This window comes from Sinocyclocheilus rhinocerous, unplaced genomic scaffold (genome assembly GCF_001515625.1).
Source record: "Sinocyclocheilus rhinocerous isolate Xijiao unplaced genomic scaffold, SAMN03320098_v1.1 scaffold1725, whole genome shotgun sequence".
NCBI classification, from domain to species: Eukaryota; Metazoa; Chordata; class Actinopteri; order Cypriniformes; family Cyprinidae; genus Sinocyclocheilus; species Sinocyclocheilus rhinocerous.
Genome location: NW_015627232.1, coordinates 333,664 through 356,743, shown reverse-complemented (window position 1 = coordinate 356,743; position 23,080 = coordinate 333,664). Strand labels below are relative to the sequence as shown.

At 38.4% G+C, this 23,080-nt stretch overlaps 1 protein-coding gene across 1 annotated transcript; it reads left to right on the top strand.

Annotated features, from left to right (window-relative positions):
* The first annotated feature begins 1,174 nt into the window (after positions 1-1,174).
* LOC107723476 (microtubule-associated protein futsch-like) lies at positions 1,175-23,080 on the top strand. The gene is given in 6 exon segments (XM_016532117.1): positions 1,175-1,310; positions 5,803-6,442; positions 10,741-10,918; positions 11,322-20,033; positions 20,101-20,562; positions 20,635-23,080. Coding segments are annotated over 5 exon segments (11,259 nt in total). The 5' UTR covers positions 1,175-1,310; positions 5,803-5,935; the 3' UTR covers positions 22,035-23,080.

The following is a 23,080-nucleotide window of genomic DNA, read 5'->3' as shown; positions in this document are numbered from 1 at the left end:
CAGAAAGATATTTTTGTTTTTGACAGAATTTATTAGTTTTATGCTGAAAGTAACAGTAAAGACATTTATAACGTTACAAAAATATCTATTTCAAGTAAATGCTGTTCTTTTGAACTTTCTATTCATCAAAGAATCCTGAAAAAAATGTATCACAGTTCCCACAAAACTATTAAGCAGTTAATAAACTTTTCAACAATGATAAAAATAAATGTTTCTTAAGCATCAAATCAGCATATTAGAATGCTTTCTGAAGGATCAGTGAACACTGAAAACTGGAGTAATGATGCTGAAAATTCACCTTTGCCATCACAAAAATAAATTACATTTTAAAATATATTGAAATCAGTTCTTTTAAATTGTAATAATATTGTATTTCACAATATTAATATTTTAACTGTACTTTTGATCAAATAAAGGGAACCTTGGTGAGCATAAGATACTTAAAAAAAAAAAACATTAAAAAATCATACTGACCTCAGAATTTTGAAGTTATTGGCCAATATTGGAGACTTTTTAATTTATCTATCACTATTGAATATTACTTTGTTCGTGCTCATGTCCTCTATTTTTACATTTAGAATACCTTTTCCATAATTTAACATTCAACCTAAGTTAATCTTTAAAAACACCAATAATTTAATAACACTGTTAAATGTAATCTTCAGCAAACCCCAAAATGAATATCCATTTTTTTATAATGTACATTATAATATAATGATGCTTATTAAGTGCAATCACTTGTAACATTAAAAACTGATTCTAGTTTTAAGTGTTTTTTAATTTGTCTTCTATACAAAATAGCATGCCATTCATTTAGCAGCAAATTATCAGCTTATATTGGTTAGAATTTTAACAATCAAATACATTAACTACATTGTGTCTTCTGAACAGTTTGATTAGGTAAGACTCCAGCATTCAGCTGAATGTTTATCCATCACATACTGAGGCTGCTTAAGCTTTATTTATTTGTTCTGTGTAACCATATGCTATCAACTATAAGTGTCCTCGAGGGTCTTTCACTGACAATGTGCTAAGTTTGTCTGCTCTTTTATGCAATGGCCAAGTTCTAGTCATGTGTACAAAGGCTCAGCAGATTCTGATGCAGTCTCAGAGTGATTAAGAAGGCTTTTCGTTCTATCCTTAGCTTCCCAAGGACCGATTAGCAGGTAGGCCCCCAGTGGGACAAGTGCTTTTCAGCTGGCAGTTCATAGCAGCTTCTGCTCCTTCTCAACTCTCATTGTGTGGAAACTCAGAAGATGCTTTTCTGAGCTCTTGGTTTTCTCAACATTCAGATCATGGTTCTTATCATGGTGAGTATTTTGCAGTCCTTTGTAAAGGACAGTTTGAGTTTACATTGGAGAATGTCCTGGATCTTTTAGATTGCAGTTAGTTGAAACCATCAAGGGTGCTTTCAGAGTCATTACCTTGACCTTGGCTAAACCTCATTGGTTTAGAATATTTCTATGGTAACAGTAACAATTGTCTCCAGTTTTTGAGCTTCAGTTGGTGTTTTTGATGGTCTTGATATTCAGTAGATCTGAATTATGTGATTACAAGGATATCAACACAGGTGCATGCAATAATACTGGAGTATAATGAGAAACATCATTGCAGTTATCTGGGATGCATTGAAAGTATTGTGCCAGTCAGAGTTGAAAACTTCTGCCTGCATTTACAATGTTCTGTGGATATTCATGATGTTTAAAACGTCCTTAGCTCAGGCTTGTTTAACATCTTTTTCATATGCTGTTTTGAGCTTACAGATCCTCTGTATCACAAGAATTTACTTGTTTTAGGTAACATAATTGATAATCGGAAATGTGTTTAAAAATCATATCACCGTTATTGAAAAAAATTATATCGTGATACATGTTGATATTGAATTATTGTCCAGCCCTAGACGACGGTAATTCTGCAAACAGCAGTATACTTGATAACGTCCGTCAACTCGCCTTGGCTACTCTAACCACTAAAGAGACATCAGAGCCAGCGGCAAATGTCAGAAGGACTAGCCGAGTTGATGGCTTTGCTGTTGCTGCTCTCGTCGGGAAACATGAGAACTGAGAGCCCGCTGATCGCGTGGAGCTCACGTCTCCGAAATCGGCGAAGCACATTTTTAAATAGGTACTGTCTTTATAAATAACCCCGCAGATTTGAGTTTTAAACAACTACATTCTCGCCTGAAATACTTTTAAAACTACAATTCATGACACAATAACAGTAATATTTTGAAAATTATCCAAATAAATGGTGGTTGAAATACAACGCTGCGTGAACTCAACCAATCAGCATGTTTAGTCAAATCTACAGTAAAAAAAAAACTTTCCTTTTCTTCAAATGTTCTCATCAAAAGCAGATATTGGAACAGGCCTCGGGGTAATTTATTAGAACATCTTTTTTTTCCAGAAAGAAGGATGCAGATTGCCAGATTCAGTTTTCCTAGTTCCACATTTTGTAATCTGAATCACATCAGTGACACTGAATTACATCAGTGATACTTCAAATGTAACTTCTTAAAGTAATTTTTGCTATCCTGGAATTATGACATTGATCATAGGACATTTTGTTCACTATATCATTTTGCACATATGTACTTTTTTCCCATTGTGTCCTAGTTTTTGATAACCTAAGCCACTTTTCCACCGAAATTACCTGGAACAATTTGTCCTAGGAACCCCCCCCCCAGACCTGTTGCTGTTTGCGTTTCCATTGCGGTCTAAAGTACCGTGAAGAATAGACAAATAGTCTGGTGATGTATAGGTCTGCACGCGTTTCTCAATACCAAGTAGGCTACGCAAATTTCGGACTTGCATCCTCGGTAGTTCAGACTTTGCGAGTTCGGGTGAACTCCCGCGGACGGGACGACGGTAGGGCTGGACGATATGGCCAAAATTGATATCACGATATATTTCTTAATTTCGGTCGATACGATATAATTCCGATATCGATATGAACAGCTGCGTGAACTCAACCAATCAGCATGTTTAGTCAAATCTACAGTAAAAAAAAAACTTTCCGCCCCCGAAAGTTCCGGACCTTTGAAAAAGTACTACCTCACGAGCAGGGACTTTCTGAGGGGCAATTTTTTACCTGGAACTTTATTTAGATCCTGGTTCCTGCGGTGGAAACACACCAAGTACCGGCCCAAAGTCCCTAGTTCCTGGGTAAAGTTTCTGCGGTGGAGACGGGGCTCTATATTGATTCAACTACCATTGAATGTTGATTTTCTTGTATATATATTTTAATAGACTCTTATGCTCACCGAGGCTGCATTTATTCTAATTCCCAAATTTAATTTATCCCTGTAATGGCAAAGCTGAATTTTCATCTGCCATTATTCCAGTTTTCAGTGTCACGATCTTTCATGATTCTAAAATACTGATTGGCTGCTCAAGAAACTCTTCTCATTATCAATGTTGAAAACAGTTTAATTAACAGTTAATATTTTTTGTGGAAACTGTAATGTTTTTTGTCAGGTTTCTTTGATGAACAAAGTTCAAAAGAAAAACATTTATTTGAAATAGAAATCTTTTGCTGTCCTTTTTGATCAACTTCATGCATCCTTGCTGAATAAAAGTACTGCATTCTTTACAGAAATCGTACTGACCCCAAATAGTTTTTAATGGTAGTGTATATTAGGCATTATTATGTGCTTTGCAAGACTTGAGTCCGAGTTGGTCCTGTTATGCAATAAACTTCTCAGGCTGTGTCATTTCCCTGTTTTTGTTCTGATAGCTTGAGTAGAAAAAGAGAGCTGGAACTGAGGATTTGATTTTTTAAGAGATCATGGTCTTCTTTTCAGTTTGTTTAAAAAAAATGTATATGTGGATCAGAATATAAGAATATCAGAATATATATTAATGGTTTTGTGTTAGATTTCACTGATTTAGAGTTCTACCCTTTCTTTGAACAAATCAAGTCTTTCTGTTTCTGACTTTCATAACGTTGCTTTCTTAAATCACACAACTTGGTAATATTTAATTTTCACATTTGTACTTGAATCAAAAATAACAATAGGCTTCCACTACAGCTTCATCCTGTCACATGTTGCTTCCACTTTCTCCCTGCACTTGTAGATAAGCTCTTTAGTCTAATTCAGGCGAAGTCTGCTCTTTTTATCCCTGCTTAGTCTCTGATATCTGTCCATCATTTCTGTGTCTTGAGCTCAGTAATGCTCCCTTAGCTGTAGCGTGTGCCAGGCACAAATGTACTGTCATGATGTGCCAGTGGGATTCCTGCAGATGTACCTGTTTAAGGTCACGTGTTAAATCTGGATTTTTTTGTTGTTTTTGTTTTAGCTTTGGTTTGACGTCAACGCTACAGATACTTGAGTTTTAATAGTTGCAATGGGCATAAAGCACTTAGACTCTGTGCCCTTTTCAGTTCTAAAGGTACTTATGTAAAGAAACTTGACTGTGCATGGAAGTGATTGAGAAAAGACTTTAATGAGATTCTGGTAGGAAAAGTGGGATAAAAGTGGGTTCAGGTACAAATTTTTTTTAATTTAAATATAAAGTATCAATTATTAATCCAAAAACTCTTCATTTCATGACAGTGCAAATGTTCCAATATTGTGTTTGGATCACTTAGCAGAGAATTTTAAATCCCGTTAAGAACAGGATCGAGTTAAAAGCATTCAGTCTTTTTTAAGCTTGTGAGTTTATCCTCTTGTTTAAGCTTATTAGTTTATGCCCAAGTTTATCAGGATTGTCTTTACACAAGAAATATTCTCTTAATATTTCTGCCTAGCATCCATCTGGTGAATCTCCGCTCTCTATCCAACAAAACGGACGAACTTCTTCTGCTCTCCCGGACAAATAAGGATTTTTCACACTCTGCTGCTCTGTGTTTCACGGAAACCTGGCTGAATGACGCCATTCCGGACAGCGCGCTACAACTGCCTGGCTTTCAGTTGTTTAGAGCAGACCGCGACGCAGAATCAACGGGGAAATCGCGCGGTGGCGGGACATGTTTTTACATCAACGAAAGGTGTTGTACAGATGTTACAGCGTTAAAGAAGATGTACTGTTCCGATCTAGAAGCGCTTTTCATTAACTGTAAGCCGTTCTATTCGCCGCGGGAGTTTCACTCGTTCATTCTCGTGAGTGTTTACATTCCTCCGCAAGCGCATGTGAATATGTGCAAACATACTTGGCAATAAAGCTCTTTCTGATTCTGATTCTGATAAAATGGGGTCCAAGTCTCAGATTTGTAGTAAAAATGTTTGAATTTTGCAATTTTATAAAGCATTTTTATTCATGTAAATATTTTTCTTTTCTATATTGTTTTAGATATTTTATTATATACTTTTATTCTAAAAACGAGAGTAATATAGCTGAATGAAATCAACATAAATTCCAGAATTTCTTAAGTATTTACTTGTAAGACATCATGATGATCATGTTATCCAAAGAGCACCAGTGGAAGTGAGAACATCTGAAATATGCATAGTTATTAATTAAATCACCTAGAAATAGTGCAGAATCTTTTTCTTATAAAGTTTCTTATTCAGTTTACATAACATTTTTGTTTACTTTTACTTTATTCTTGAATCTGAAAAACTTGTTTGTTCCAGGTTTAAATTGCATTTTAAATTCCAGATACAGCCCACATTCTTACGTAGTTCATACTTGCACATTTGTTTCATGGGCCTTAACCATTTCAGTTGCATTTCTGTCCAATTTGCATCATTGCTCTAATGTTCCCTGGGCTTGACAACCTAATGGGCTTGACGCAGAATTACTTAATGCATTGTTAGTGATATTAACCTGGGCATGTGTTTTATGCTTTTGTCTTTTACAGAGTGGAAGGAGAGGATGAATGAGTGTGCTAGGCCAGAGAGTATAGCCCTGCTATGTTCTCCTGTGGTCCCTTTATCATCTGATTAAACCTATAGTCAACTGACATCTACCACAGGCCGTTGGATGAAGTTAAAATGGCCTCTCACAAGCAAAGCTTTCAATGCTTTGACACCATCACGGACGACCCATCTCTCAAGACCCCTTTCCCCCATGGACACTGCTCCTCAGCATCCTTCAGAGGCTCATCCGGCTCGACTAGACTGGAGTCGCTGGAGGATCATGGATGCTATCTCTGTGCCGATCACCAGCAGGCCAAGGCGATGGCTTCAGAGGCCACAGGAGCTTACTCGAACCCATGGTATCATTTCCAGACACATCCACACTCTCAGCAGTATACAGTCAGGAGGCCCACTCGACCTGAGGAAGCTCCTGGGCAGGTTGAAGATCACCACCACCACCACCATCACCATCATCACAGGCACTCCAGGAAGATTGTACTTGTGAAAAACAGCGACCCCTCTGTCCGGAGGACCATCGTGCTGCACCGCAGGAGCCTGCGTAGTCTGGTGCTCTTCATGGACGAGGTCTCTGAACTCATGCAGTGTCTCATCAGGAAGCTCTACACACTGGAAGGCCACAAGGTCAGTCTCTTCTGGGAATATACACTAACATTCAAAAGTTTGAGGTCAGTAAGATTTCATTTAGAAATTAACTCTATTATTCAGCAAGGGTGCATTAAATATATAAATATTTCTATTTCAGACAAATGCTGCTTTTTTATTTCTATTCATTAAAGAATCCTGAAATATATATATATATATTAAGCAGTTCAACTTTTTATCTGTCAACATAATAGTGTTTGATAATAATATTTCTTCAGTAGCAAATCAGCATATTAGAATGATTTCTGAAGGATCATGTGACACTGAAGACTGGAGTAATGATGCTGAAAATTCAGCTTTGCCATCACAGGAATAAATTACATTTAAAATATATTAATATATAAAACCTTTAATCTTCTTATATTTCACAGTGTTGTTGTTGTTGTTGTTTGTGTGTGTGTGTTTAATTATTAATTTATTAATGTTCACAGTTACTATAGAGGAAATTAAATGTTTGCTTTGGCAGAAATGTACTCGGCTTCAGAATTTATTAATTGAATCCCTTTCATTTCTGTCTGAAGTTGAATTGTACACAAGTACAGTACAGATTGTTGAATTACAGGAAGTGAAATTTTACTGAATTAAACGTAATGTGGAGTGGAGGTGGGGATATAATCACCATATCAACTACTTTTTTATAGCTACTACTGTAGATCCAGTAAACAAATATGCACATACTGTACCTTTAAACTTCAAGACTTTGATTTGATTTTTAGCTCGATTCATTTGATTTGAACAAGGGTTGCGCACTAAAATAAAATTATACAACAAGACTAACACACTCTTAAGAGAGGATCTACTAAGTTGTATCTGTAGTCTGTATCTCAGACAAACTGAGTCAGAACTTAAAAAAAAAAGAAAAAAAGGCCATGAAGCCCCTGTCCACAGTAAATATTGTCAGTCAGTCTTTAGGTTCGCTTATTTGTGTCTACCTGGTTGTGTCTAACATTAAGACAGTGTTATAAAATGTCTCAGATTGTAAATAAAGTACATGGAGCTATTTACATGTATATTAATTGACCCAAATTATGTAAGAACGGCTGTTGTGCAGAAGCAGCAAATGTTCTAAGGACACAGAGGCCTCTAGTGGCTGAAACCGGAAGCTCTGATACAAATATTCAACAGGCTTTGGAGAAGTTAGGCTAGCAAATCACAGCTCTCACTTTAGTTAAAAACACATGTTTACAGGAAGCTAAGTATTTGTAAGTGACGCCACATCTGACAGCTGGAAAGTCCCAAAGCTGTGGGACCACTAAACTTGAACTCTTTCATTTGATTTTTGTACATTAGTTATTTCAGTCAAGCAAACAAAGTGACAGTCGCTACAAATCGAGTTGTTTGATTTATGAAGTGCTGATAATGCGGAGAACAAGATTAGTTGAGCAGATCAGTCAGCGTAAAGTTCATTTTAGTTACTATCACTCCCACTAGCGCTTAAGGGCAAATGCCACAGACCACGGAAGAGGAAAAAATAAAGAATTACAGTCTGCAGGTGGTTTGGGTAGATAAGAGGTGGACAGTGTAAGAAATAGCCCCTCTGGGACAAAGCTATGGCAACCCTGATAAAAGGTGAGAGGCTAGGAGTTTATACATCCCCGAGGGGCAACCAGAGGCTGTTCCACAAAATCAAGACATGTCTCTAAGTGTTCGCACGCAACGGGTACGGCACAGTGTGCCACGGTGCTAATGGTGGCATCACACTGTACGCAGAGAAAGTGCTAGCTGTCCCTTTAAAAGGGGAACACTTCTTGGCTTGGAGTCCACAGAATGTCTGGAGTCGATCCAAGCATTTCCTGTCCATCAGAGCTGGACTCACTAGTCATTGCTGACTCTGGTCAGCGCTGCTGGTCCTCTGTGGGTCTAGAGCAGGCACATCCTATTAGCACTGCCACAGGCCTGTACTTCCCATAGAAAACATGCTGTAAAGTGGCACACACCCCTCCACAGGGGCCTGACTTATACATGGATAACATTACGAATGGCACAGAGACAATGCCAGAAATAGCTCGACCAGCAATAGAGTAAAGGTTTATTTGTCACTGGCTGAAAGTTGAACATGTAAGAGAACAAGAACAAAATCCAGCATGACCCTCGTGTGTCTTAGAAGATATAAAGTTTTGTGCTTCGGTTGCTGGGAAAGACAAATTTTAGTATACAGTTAGTTTTCAGGGCTCTAGACTGCAAATAAAATGGTTGCAAAAAGTTTATCAGTTTAATGTAAATTTTATTTCAAATGTAGTCTCTATTAATGACAGTTTGGAAAAAGCAATTGTGAAGCAATTCTTTTTAATGTGTCAGTCAAAATGAATAAATAAATCACAAAACGGGGAATTGTTCAGAGTGACTGATTTCCCCCTTAATACTAAGTCATTTGTCAATTATGTTCCATTATTAATGAACCGACAGCTATTACTTGTTGTAAAGAATACATATTCTTTTTTATTTTTTTATTTTTTTTAAATAGCATTCTGAAAAAAAATAATATATATATATATATTATTGGTCATTGATTAGAATAGTAAGGTCCAAATACCTGTCAAATTGAAGATATACTAAAACCATATAAACAAAATATACATACACACACACATACATTTAAATATATTATATTTAAAATAAATATGTTAATATATATTTAAATAGGCCGTAATATTCTTACAAAAAAGAGTGACATTTATCTATGCCACAATACAGTACAAATCTGAACAACCATCTTAGTCAAGTGATATACACATTTTCATTCTGTGTACAGGCTGTTTGTAACATTATTTTAGCATTCTCATCTTTGATACACTCTTTTTAAATATCTTTGAATACATCTTTCTGGCTGTTCTTGTTAGATATGATCAGGATATTCCTTTACTAATACACAGCAGTGATGCACCAGCATCCAGAGAATAACTATTAATCTTGCTCAAATCAGAGCTATTTTGAACCAGCAGAAGCAGGTCAATGCCATGAAAACATACAGTTTGAGATACTCGCATCCTCTACAGTTCCAATTAATTATCTTCAAACCCACTGGAAAATTGAAAAGTTTTGAAAATATAAAACTGCCGAGCATGCGGATTTAACATAAGGTTAGTATTGTGTTAAAGAGTGATATGTGATGTTGATGTGTTTTTTTTTTTTTACTCCATATATATACAGTATATTATGCTTTCATGAGTTTGGAACCTGATTCTGCAGTAGATGTTGTTGGATTACTACAATTAAAAATGTTTTTTTGGACATACTACTCATGTTTCTTAGCTTTTTCTTTCCCAAAAGCCTTAAAGAAGACAGCTATTTCTTCATTAACCTAGTGAAAAATGTATTTGAAATGCATTTATTTCATACTAAGTATACTACAAATACATTTACATATTTATTTACTTAATTAAAATACCCTGCAATTATACTTTTAGTATACTAAACTGGTATACTTATACTGCTTTAATTGTGCGGAAGTAGTGCTGAAGTCCAACTAAAGATATACTGAAGTATATTTGATTGTGCTAAAGTGGAACTACTGCAAGTATACTTAAGGTACACTTTGAATATCTTGCATTTAAAGACCAATGCTATTCAAAAATCATACAGTCCTCATCAATAGTGACATAAAATTTTGCAAACATTTTAAGCTTAACATGGCTTGTGCATTTGTGCACAAGTAGTACTCCAAATTATTATTATATCAGCATATAAACAGATATTTTATATCAGTAAGTCCCGAGCGATATGTCAGTAAATATGTTAAATAGATTTGAACTATACTTAGTATGAAATAAATGTATTTTAAATATATAACTTTTTTAGCACAAAAACTGACCTCAGATGAACTCTGATACTATTTGATTTGCTAGTTGATGTTGATTTCTTTTAAATAAATATAGATATAGAGTCATAATAGTTTTATAATTAGGGACAAAGGATTTTGATTGACCTGTGACCTATTTGTCTGTACACCTGCTGACCCATGGGTACTGACTCATGTACCTAAAACACCCTGCATAATGGATCACACACAGTTTCAGATCACTGTTTTCATAATTAAAAATTAGTGTGGGAAAATGTATACACCAGATGGGTTGACTTCCCATGGCCATTAACCTTTAATTGGTATGGCTTCAATCCATCATAACACATTTCTTCATCAGATCTTGGCAGTCGTAATAATCCCTGCTGATTTAATTTCAGCCAGATATTGCTGATCTCAATCAATTCGATTCTGTCATATTGTAATCAACCAGCAGCACAGTCTATGTAATGTAGCGAATGATTTGCATGTTTTTCAGATTGACAGTGTGCAAAGTCTGCTGCAGTGCCCGAGCATTTTGGTTTGTGTGGGACGTGAGCCTTTCCACCCACTCCTGTTGGACAGCTTCAGGAAGAACTCTTATGACAAACTTCCAAGACTGAACACAAAGCAACGCTCTAGTGTCTGCAGTGATGAAAAGGGGGCCAAGAAAAATGGTAGGTCACACTGCAAAAAGTATTTTTCATCTTACTTTACAGAAAAAATGAACTAAACATCCTCAAAACAACATAAATTAGCATGAAGCTAAAATTTTAAACAGAAGAGAATAAATGTTCAGTTATGTTTAATTTTTCTAACCCGTGTGGTAAAGTTTTATTTTATTTTATAAAAGTATTATTTATTTATTTATTTATTTGTTTTACATTTAAACTTATGCTTAAAACAAGAAAAAAGTATTTGCCGTTGGAATAAGAAAAATAAACTTAAAATTTATACCAAGACTTGATTTCTTATACAGCTTATTTTTTTAAAATAGAAAACAAGAAAAAATCTATAAAATTATATGATGATTTTGTATATTTATTGTAATAGTTATTTACTTTATTTTCTTACTTGTAGTCAACTTTGGACTTAAAACTAAAAGAAGTGTCATCCATCCAAGGTGTGATTCAAGCAACAGATCAGCAAGACTATTCATCTCATCTGAAAAGTTGTTTCCCAATGGACTTAACTCATTACCACCAGGGCACAGAGGTGCTTGTCCTCATCCAGGAGAAAATACGATGGATGATGACATTGAAAAGCGAGTTCTGGTCAACAAAGACGGAAGCCTGTCAATGGAGATGAAAGTGCGCTTTCGACTATTACACAACGAGACATTGCACTGGTCCACAGAAGTGAAGAAGGCAAAGAGCACTTTTAATGAATCCCATATTGTAGCTGATGATGCTTGTTCCCTCTCGCATGGCAGTGCAGAGAGCTGCTCAGAAGCGGATTCTCTCTCTGCTGGCAATGGCGATCTAGCAGATGAGACATACAGCACCAAACGTTACCAGAGACACTTTGAGGAGCCTCATTGCCAGCACTGTTGTGCTCACTGTCAGGAATATGATATCTGGAAGAATCCTGTACCTCCTGATCAAGGATCAGTAAGAAGAATCAGATCTTCAAGCTCAAGTGCGTCCTCGCGGAGAATAGTGCGCAAAAAGGCATCTACTGACAGCATACGCACAATGTCCAGTGAGGAGTACACAGAGCATGTAGTGGAAAAGGCAACTTGCATTCAACGGACCTTTGGGCAGCAGGGTGACTCCACCGTTGAACAATGTACCATCAACCATTGCCACAGTCGAAGTGAAGTACGCTCAATGTCCCCTAAAACAAAGAGCACAAGTGCTGTAGAAGACAAGCCTGAGAACACTCATGTATCTGAAAATGACGAGAACAGACCTGATGTCATATCCTCTAACCTCCCTAAAGATCAGTTAAGTGTTCAGATTACTCAGCCAGTGGAGGAAGAGGAGAGGCCTGTATCTGTTGTGAGTTCTTCTTCTCAAATTTTAGCATCACTGAAGGAGGATCAAGATGATGAAGATGTTGACCTTTCTCTGAGCATCTCGAGAACATCCCATGGCCAACAGGAAGATAAGGAGAGCAAAGATGCAGAACCAAACCCATGTTCTACTACACCCTGTAAATCTCCTGCATCTCCTGCACATTTGTCACCAAGACCACCAAGCAAAGCTTCATCTTTAGGACGGTCTAAAAGATCCAGAAAGTTGGTCAGTCCAGAAGTAGATGATGAAGAGGGCAGGTCTGAAGCATCTGCTTCACCCAACGCATCATCTGGATTAAAAAATGTGGTCACCATGGACTTAGCATCTCCAGGGGATTCTGAATCAATTGATCAACTAGAAGACATTCAACACAAAACTGATGTGCAAGATGAAGAAAAAAAAGAAAGGGCACTAAGCGCGCTGTCAGCCAAATCAAAAACTTCTGTGAAGTCACTGTCTGAGTTATCAGCCTCTTGTGAGAATGAAAATGCCGCTGAGTATACTGGAGCAAACAGTGAAATAATAGAGGAGCGATCCTCGAGTGCTATCTCCATAACATCCAATATCTCTGGAAAATCAAATAGAACAAATGTTTCAGAGGTACTTGAAAAGGATGGAAGAGCACCCAGTGCCATGTTAGTAAAATCTCAGAGATCTGACAAATCAAGAAAAACCGACATCTCAGACAATGTGTCTGAGGGACAAATCTCTGAAGTAAGAACATCAAGTGCTATGTCTGTTAAATCAAATATGTCCGTAAGGTCAAAAGTATCAGATGTTGGCTTTGTTGAGGCTTTACAAGACAATGTTGAGGAGAGGGCCGTAAGTGCTGTGTCATCTAAATCGAATATTTCCGCTACATCTAGTCAGTCTAAAGAGCCACAGTCTGTGCCTGATGGGGCATTAGAGGAAAGAATAGAAGAAAAAGCTTCAAGTGTTAAATCTGGAACATCAAACACATCTGGAATCAAAGCGGTGACAAATGATGATCAAACAGTGGAGAGGGCTCCCAGCTCCATTTCGATAAAATCAAATATTTCTGCAAGATCAAAAATGTCAATTGAGCTGAGCGAGCTTGAAGATCAAGACAGAGCCCCCAGCAGCATTTCTGTCAAATCAAATGTCTCACATAAATCAAAGTCTGACATGTCAGAAGCAGCATCTTTCCAAGGAGATGAATCTTTAAATTCAGTGAAATTAAACACACCTGAAGCTGAAGCAGCTCCTCAAACAGAGCTACCAGGGGAGAGATCGCCAAGCTCTGTGTCATCAAAATCAAATATCTCTACAAGATCCAGAACATCCAAAAATGTTGAGGTAGACCAAGACGAAGCACAGGAAAAAGAAGATGTTCAGGAAAGAGCATCAAGTGTTATTTCAGTAAAGTCTACTACATCTGCAAGATCAAGGAAATCTGAAACAACACCAAAATCAGGAGAAGAAATGAAGGAACGAGCTCCTAGTGTTATGTCAGTCAAATCAAATGCTTCTTTAAAATCAAATAAGTCTAAGATGGAGGAGGAAATATAAAACAGAGCCTCCAGTGTTTTGTCTGTTAAATCTGAAGAAAAATCTAATCAGTCAGACATAGAGCAAATGGAGAAAAGACCATCAAGTGCAATATCAGCTAAATCAAATGTTTCTGTAAGATCTAAAGGGTCCAAAATGTCAGAGGTGGCAGGAGATGATGATCGATTATCTGCAGCAGCATTACATACCTCTGAAACATCAAATGAATGCAGCACAGCACCTGAAGAAGCCTGCAAAGGCACAGAGAAGTCACCAGACAAAGAGAAAAGAGCACCAAGTGCATTGTCAACAAAATCCAGTAACTCTGCTAAATCCAAGAAATCCAAAATATCTGATATGGCTGATGATATTGTAGCTGGAGATAGAGATGATTTGAGATCTGCAAGTGCAATGTCCTCTAAATCGAATGTATCTGTGAAATCAGCGGTCTCAGAATTGGTCACAGAAGAGCCTTTAGAAGCACAGGACCAAACAGAAGAACGGGCTCAGAGTGCATTATCAGCACAATCCAATCAGTCAGGAGTGACTGTAAGTGAGGGAGTTGAAGTTGCAGAGGAACGGGCACTGAGTGCCATGTCATCTAAATCCAATGCTTCTGAAAGACCAAAAAAATCCAATAATTTAAAAGTGCCAACTGCTTTGCCTCAAGCAGCAGAACACCAAACAGTGGAACGAGCTCAGAGTGCATTGTCAGCTAGATCAAGTGTTTCAACAAGATCCAATAAGTCCAAAATTTCAGATGTTTTAGCGGATAAGCTTGTTGACGTGAAAGACAAAGAAGAAGAGAGAGCTTCGAGAGCTTCAAGTGTTTTGTCTGCAAAATCCAGCATTTCCGCAAAGTCAAAGAAGTCAAATGCTTCTGCAACAGACGTCAAAGCTGATGACAAAGAAAAAGGAGACAGAGTACCAAGTGCTATGTCAGGAAGATCTGATATTTCTACCAAAACCAGTATCTCTGCAAAATCCAAAGCATCAAAAGTTTCAGAAGTACCACCAGAGGAGCCTGATGATGAAGAAAGTGAAGTAAAAGCACCAAGCATTACTAAATCCAGCATTTCAGTAAGATCCAATAAGTCAAAGCATTCAGAAATGGGTGCTGAAGAAGAGGTTCAGAACATAGAGAGACCTCCAAGTGCAATTTCAGTAATATCTGATGATACACATGATGAAAATGAAATGACAAATGACAGTGAAATCCAAGAAAGGTCTCCAAGTGCTGCATCTGCAAAATCACGTTCCTCTGTAAGATCCAGAACATCAAAAGTTTCTGAAATGTGTAGAGAGTGGAGAGCATCAAGTACAGCATCAGTTACATCTGAAACATCTGCAAGATCTAAAAGGTCAAATATTTTAGTAGTTGCTCCTAAAGAAATTGGAAACACAGATACTGGAGATGTCCGAGCATCAAGTGCAATGTCTGCAAAATCTTGTGCATCTGAGAAATCAAAATGTTCAGAAAGAACAACTGAGGAGGATGAAGAAGCAAGTAAAGTGGTAGACAGAACAACCAGCTCTTTGTCTGTGAAGTCAAATCCATCCATAACATCTGATGCCACTGTTAAATCAAGTGTTGTGCCTACTAAATCAAATGCTTCTGCAAAATCCCTCCTCTCAGAAGCTGAAGAGCCTGACAGAAGATCAACAAGTGTGGCCTCTAATGCATCTGCAGAAACTAAAATGTCTAAAGCAGGTGTGAACACACAAGCAAACCGTTCACCAAGCAAATTGTCAGTTAAATCAAATGTATCTACAAGATCCAAGAAGTCTAAAGTTTCTGAGGGTGAGGACCATACACACACAAACACTGAAGATACAGAATTAAACAGAGATGAGAGTCCGTTGTCCGATCACTCAAAAGTATCTCAAACAGAGAACTCAAATGAATGTATTTGTGGTGCAATAAACAAACCATCAAGTCCAGTGGCATCTTCTGAAAAAAACTTCGACCATGAAGAGATACCTGCAAGTCCTCTGTCTAAAAAGTCAGCAAAGTCCAAAGTCAGTTCAGTTGGTTCTGCCTCTGAAAGAGTTTTAACACCAACAAGCACCTCAGTTACTATTGGGATTGTTGAAGACCATGAGGCTGATGATGTTGAGGAAATAGATGGAGGTGCTGTTTCAATTAACTCAAGAATGTCTGCTTCTTCAAAGACTGAACTATGTGGTAAATCTGACCAGTGTTTATCAGAATATCCAGTAGAAATCACAAATGAAGCAACACTGACACCAGAGAAAAGACCTAAAAGTTCTGCATCAGCTAAGTCAAATGTCTCAGGTAAATTGAAGTCCAAAAGCTCTCATTGCGGCTCTACATGTCCTACAGACACAATTCAGGACAGAGATGATGTAGCAAGTAATAAATCCTCCAAAATAAAGTATTTAATGACATTATCTGTAAGCCAACCATCAGCCAACAGTTCAGTGAGGCAGAGCTCTCAAACCCAGGGGATTCGTCCATCTAGCAAAGCTTCCGATATGTCTGTACACACTGAAATCACAGGTCAAGAGAAAGCTGAAAGTCCAGATGTTACCCATAAATCTCAAAGTGTCTGTTCAAAATGCAGTTCTACACAACAGAAAGGAAAAATTTCACGTGCTTCAAGTGCCTCAGCAATCTCAGACTCTGATAAATCCAAAATGAAAGAAGGAAATACTGCAGAAATGACTGACAGACCAAAGAGTAATATATCCAGTTCATCTCGTTTGAAAGTAAATGGTCAAAAGAATGATGTCGAAGCCACAGTTGTTAATGAAAAAAGCAATAAATTAAACACCAAGTCAACACAGAAAGTTGAAGACAATGCACCCAAGTGTCATTCAGCGACTTCTGTTACCTCAGGAAACCAGCTAAGTCCTAAAAAACCAAAAAAATCCAAAAAACCTGTTATTCTACTTGGAAGCTCTAATGATAGCATGTTATCGCAGACCGTCCCTGCTCCAGAACCAAAAGAAGAATATATTGACCATTTGAATGCAGCAGAAAAAAAACCTCAGTCTTGTAGATCTGATACAAATATCAGTGAAATTAAAAGTGAAAAAAGTAGCGAATGTAGAAAAATAATTGGAAGTGGCTCTTCTTGCCACAAGATGGATGATGACATGTCTGAGCTGAGTCCTTTTTGCTTGCCAAATGCTTCTCCAACTGAGGTGGTGAATGAATGGCTGAGGAAAATCCCATCAGACACCACCTTGTGTGATTTGGGCGACGAATTCCATGACAGTTATGATTCGATAGAGCCACTTTGCACATCACATGTGCCATCAGGAGATGATAATCAGCATGGAAGTTTGCGGCCGAGTGATGTTACCAAGATTGAAACACAAAATGAAATGGAAGATGCTCATGTGGTGAATACAGAAGGGGCTACTGACAAAAAATTTCCTGAAGTTGCTGAGGATGATCACTCTCAGAGAGGGGATGAACCAAAGATGTTTGATTCTTCGGTTCTGGTGATGAAAGTCTTGTTGAGCCCCAAACTCGACCGATGCAATAGCCTACCAGAGGTATCTTCTGTATATGGACGTAAGCTCAGTGCATCAGCGCAAGGTCTTCTGGATTGTTTGGCAAATCTTCAGTTGTTAGACTTTGGTCCTAGTGATGAAGACGGTAAAAAGGAAAAATACCAGGAGCTCATGAGCATGCTCAAGTCTCTTTGGCTTTGTGACCCAAAAAACAGTGAAAAGACATCTGGGGAAAGAAACAAGCGTCTGGATGAGGAATTCAAAGCCAGGTCATCCTCAGGGGTAGATGTTAACAGTGGCTCAACAGGTTCAGGGAAAAGTAGTGTCAATGATGGCACCCAAGCACAAATCAACACAGAATGTGAAGTCCTGGAAACCCTGACAAAGGTACAGGAAGTTGATGAAACAGTAGAAGGGGAAGCTTCAGAAACGCCCGGATCAAATGATGATTCAGCCACTCCAGATATAGCAAATCAAGCTCAGTTAACCCCAGAGACAAAGGACACAGATGAAGGAAAGCTAAAAGATGATGTCCCAGGCTCTGAAGAGACAATCAGGAGTAATGATAGTCCAAGGGAACTCATTGAAACACCTCTTTCCTCAAACAAGAGTTCTGGGAATAATCCCAAAAAAGAGGAAACCGAATCAGACCGTCAAGAGGACACAAGTTCAGGCAGTGCTCCAAAACAACAAAGAGGTCAGTTATCAAAAAGGCTTTTTCAAGACCCAGATCCTGTATGGGTTCTGAATTTATTGAACAAATTAGAAAAGCAATTTATGACACATTATGTTAACGCAATGGTTGAGTTCAAAGTCCGTTGGAATCTGAATGACAACGAGCAACTTGATGCCATGATATGCGAATTGCAAGATGAAGTCCGCAGACGGATACAATCGAGTATAGACAGGGAGCTAAAGAAAATCCAAGGCAGAGCTGGAAGACCAAGACCACCAAAAGACACAATGTCACGTGAATCTACCATTCAAACAGAGCAAAGGCGAAGACGTCTGAAAGTAATGCGCAACCAATCAGTTGATCCACAACCTGCTAAAAGTGACGATGATTATACAATGACAGGAACCGATTTCAGCGATCAACGTAGCGATGATGAATATTGTCCTTGTGACACATGCTTGAAAAAGAAAATGGCATCCAAGCATGTGTTACCTGTGGAAATGCTTAATTCTGCCCCTGTGATGATGGACTTTGATTTAAGAAGAATTCTCCAGATGAAGAAATCGTCTCCAAACAATGAAAAGATTGAGGAGACTGCCAATGAACAAGCAAGTGAGATGGAAGGAGAAAATGCAGGGCTTGAGGCTGTCAAAGAAGAGGATGAGAAAGAGGGGGCAGATAAAGAAATTCTTGCTTCCAGTGCTCAAGAAATTGAAGATGAAAAACAAGAATGTGAGGAGGGTGAAGAAGAAGACAGTGCCTCTAGCTCTTATGTAGAAGATAGTTCAGAAAAACAATCAAATACACCCAGACATTTAAAGAGAGATGTGGATGAAATTGCTGAGATGTCTGTTAACACAATGACTGTGCAACAAGATGAAGAGCAAGAAGAGACTGAGACTAATTCTGATTTAATGGCTGTCAAAGAAAGTGCAAGCAGTTGTAAGATTAATGAATTAGATGAAGACCTGGCAAATGATGACGTTAGTGAATTTGATGACATAATGCAAACTGAAGCAGCAAAGGAGGAAGCATCTGAAGAACACACTGAGGACGAATCAGAACAGCAGGACAAGACAGCTGATGATGAAACTGCTGAAGAAGGGCAAAACACAGGAACCGAATCTGTTGAAGAGGGTGAGGCCACTGCTGAAGCAGTAGCTGCTGGAGAGAATGACATAGCTGGTTGTGACACTGCAGGAGAAGGTGAGACAGCTGAGGGTGAGACAGCAGAAGATGGACAAATGGCTGAATACAAAACTTCAAGAGATGGTGAGGCAGCAGAAGATGAAACTGCAGAAGATGGACAAACTGCAGAAGCAGAAAGCACTGCAGAAAATGGACAAACTTCTGAAGATGTAACTGGAGAAGAATGTGAGACTGTTAATGATGACAATGCAAAAGAGCATGAGATGGCTGAAAATGAAGTTCTGGAAGATGGACAAACTGCCGAAGATGAAACTGGAGAAGAAGGTGAGACCATTAATGACGAGATTGTAGAAGTGCATGAGACATCTGAAAATGAAACTGCAGAAGATGGACAAACTACTGAAGATGAAACTGTAGAAGAAGGTGAGACCGTTAATGATGATACTGCAGAAGTGGAGGAGACGGCTCAAAGTGAAACTGCAGAAGATGGACAAACTGCTGAAGATGAAACTGGAGAAGAAGGTGAGACAGTTAATAAAGACACTGCAGAAGAGCAAGAGACAGCTGAAAGTGAAACTGCAGAAGATGGACAAACTGCTGAAGATGAAACTGGAGAAGAAGGTGAGACAGTTGATAAAGACACTGCAGAAGAGCAAGAGACAGCTGAAAGTGAAACTGCAGAAGATGGACAAACTGCTGAAGATGAAACTGGAGAAGAAGGTGAAACGGTTAATAAAGACACTGCAGAAGAGCATGAGACAGCTGAAAGTGAAACTGCAGAAGATGGACAAACTGCTGAAGATGAAACTGGAGAAGAAGGTGAAACGGTTAATAAAGACACTGCAGAAGAGCATGAGACAGCTGAAAGTGAAACTGCAGAAGATGGACAAACTGCTGAAGATGAAACTGGAGAAGAAGGTGAGACAGTTAATGAAGACAGTGCAGAAGAGCATGACAGCTGAAAATGAAATGGCAGAAGATGGACAAACTGCTGAAGATGAAAGTAGAGGCGGAGATGCGACAGTTACTGAAGACGCTGCAGAAGTGCATGAGAGAGTTGAAAATGAAACTGTAGAAGAATGCCAAACTGAAGATGAAACTGGAGAAGAAGTTGAGACAATAAACAACGACACTACAGAAGAGCATGAGACCGCTGAAAATGGAGAAAGTGATGAAGATAAAACTGCAGAAGAAGGTGAGACGACTGAAGATAAAACTTCAGAAGATGGACAAACTGCTGAAGCAGAAACTGTTGGAGAGGATGAAATAACTGAAGATGAAACTGCAGGGGAGGGTGAGGCATCAGCTAAAAATGAATCTATAGAAGGAGAGACTGCTGAAGCTGAAACTGAGAGCAATATAGGTGATGATGAAACTGCAGAAAAGAGTGAGACAGCTGATAACAACACTGTAGAAGAGCATGAGACGGCTGAGAATAAATCTGTAGAAGACAGGCAAGCTGAAACTGCAAGAGAGAGTGATTCAGGTGAGGAGGACACCGCAAAAGAGAGTGAGACAGCTGAGGATGAAATGGCAGAAAATGGCCAAACTGCTTAAGCAAGAGAGGGTGAGACAGTTGGTGATGAACCAGCAGAAGATGAGCAGAATACAGAAGCTGATGCAGGCGAGGGAGATACAGCTGATAATGAAGCTGTAGATGACGAGCAAACTGCTGAAGAGAGTGAGACAGCTGAAGATGAAACAGAAGCAGAGAGAGATACTGCGGAGGGGACATCGGTTGAAGAAAGAGGAACTGATGTACAAAGAGCCAATGAAGATGAAGACAACACAGATTATTCAGGAACTGCAGGAGGTGTGTCAGTTGAGGAAAAAGAGACTTCTGAAGTAGAAACAGCAGATGAGAGGACCACTGAAGCTGAAACTGAGATGTCTGAAGAGAAAGCTACTGTTGAAGATAGCAACACGGCTGTAGACAAGAATGCTGTGGTAGAGTTGGCAGAGCAAACTCCTGATCATGAGACGACTGGAGAAGAGACGGACAAGAGTCAGTCAAATGATGAGGAAGACAGGGAAACTGTCAGTTGTGAAGCAGAGGAGGATGTTCTTTCTCACATTGAGGACACTGAGAGTCATGATGTCTTGACTAATCATGCGGTAATTGAAGATGAAACACCCCTTAAGAACAATGGTGACATTGTTCTAGATAGTGTTGATGATAAAGGTGAAGAAAGTGATAAAGAAGATGATAATGTGGAGGTAATGGCAAACAAAGCTGGTTATGTGGCCAACACTGGTGAATCAGCTGAAGCTGGTGATGAAGCTGAGGATGACACAGAGCCAGATGTGGAGACAGATGAAGGGGAGCATAATAGGAACGCTCTACCTTTACAGCCTCTGTTACAGCCAAAACCGAAAGATGACAAACCAGATGGAGCAACTTCATTTAATGTTTTGGTAAAGCACAATTCAGAGTTTGAAGATGGTGCCGATGCTGATGTAGAAGACTCAGAAACAGAAGAACACAACCAAGTCATAGATTTGAGTTCCGAGTCAGAGAGCAAGCCACAGAGGAAAACTGCACATAAAACCTTCAAGATGCTCATTCACACTCTGAATTTCCTCAAACTCTCAGCCGCTGGACTACCAAAGAGCAGGGAAGAGGATAATGAACATGAGGTTGAAGATGAAGAGATTCCAGAAGACGGCAGTGATGATGCAGAAGAGAGTTCCTGTGTGGAGAAAGATGAGGTGGAAGAGAATGGAAAGGAGAAGGGCAAACTCTCAGATATTACAGAGGACACAGCAGAATCTGAGGAGGACCAGACAAATGAGACTAGTGATGATTCAGAGGACCATGAATGGGAATCATCTGAAAATTCCTTGCAAAAGCAGATGATAAAGTCATCCCTGGAATCTCAGCCAGGTTCCTTTGAGGAAGTTCACGAGGAACAGGCAAAAAATCAGAAAGGTTTAAATCATCTGAAAGCCAACTGGTAGAATCCTTCTTCAGCATAAAAGAAAAGAACCAAAGATGCTCTTTAGCATGTAAAAATGGTTCCAGAGGGGTTATTTCTCTATTATCCTTAGACCTTATAATCATTATCATAAGTTAGCCCTTTGGATTCCTTATTTTATTTATCAAAGAGTAACATATAATGCACTTTACTTATTATTCACTTGTGATTCCATTATATATGCAGATTATATATGCAAAAGCACAGCATTACTGCTCAGGTACTGTAAAAAGGGAACTGCTGAAACTTGAACAGCACATAAATCTCTTCTAACTTGATGGAAGGAAAATTGTTTAGAATTTTAGTATATTTATGTCAGAACAACATATTGCAGTTATTTATATAATTCACTCAGTTGTAAGCCTTAGCCATTGGAGGGACTGTTGACAAGGGTTAATTATGCATCATAGTTACTGTATCATACTGTATATGTATGTACTGCTATACAAATGTTCCACAGTGTAAATGAAAAATCACACATCAGAGTGACATGTAATGGAAATCAGGGGCATAAACTGTGGTTATGAGTGCACGAGAATGAATGTATATTGAACATATTTGAATCTGAATGTTTGTTTCATTGTAGCAATATGAATGATCTAATTTACTCGTAGGTTGCTTGTGGGAGAGCATACCTTTAAAAAACAAAAAATTTTTTATCCCTGCTAAAACATGAGATGTCCATTCCATCTGACTTAGTCAGAATATGTATACTAATGCTTACTTTTAAAGTAAGTGCACTTAATGCAGATGTATATGATTGACATCACCAGAAATCACCAATATGCAGCATATTGTGTATTATAAGGATTGAGGTGCACACATCAAGCCATGCCTTAGATGTTTTGCCACATAAAGAACTGTACATCTAATGGACTATGTTGTCTGTTTTGTTCACACAAAACTCTAATGTAAAGTGATGCAGATGCAAATGTGGTTCCTTCATTGCAGTTTCTTTTCTGCTGGCCAAACGCTTAATGGTTAACTGAAATACAATACATTCCTTGTTACTTGAATGTACTAATTTCC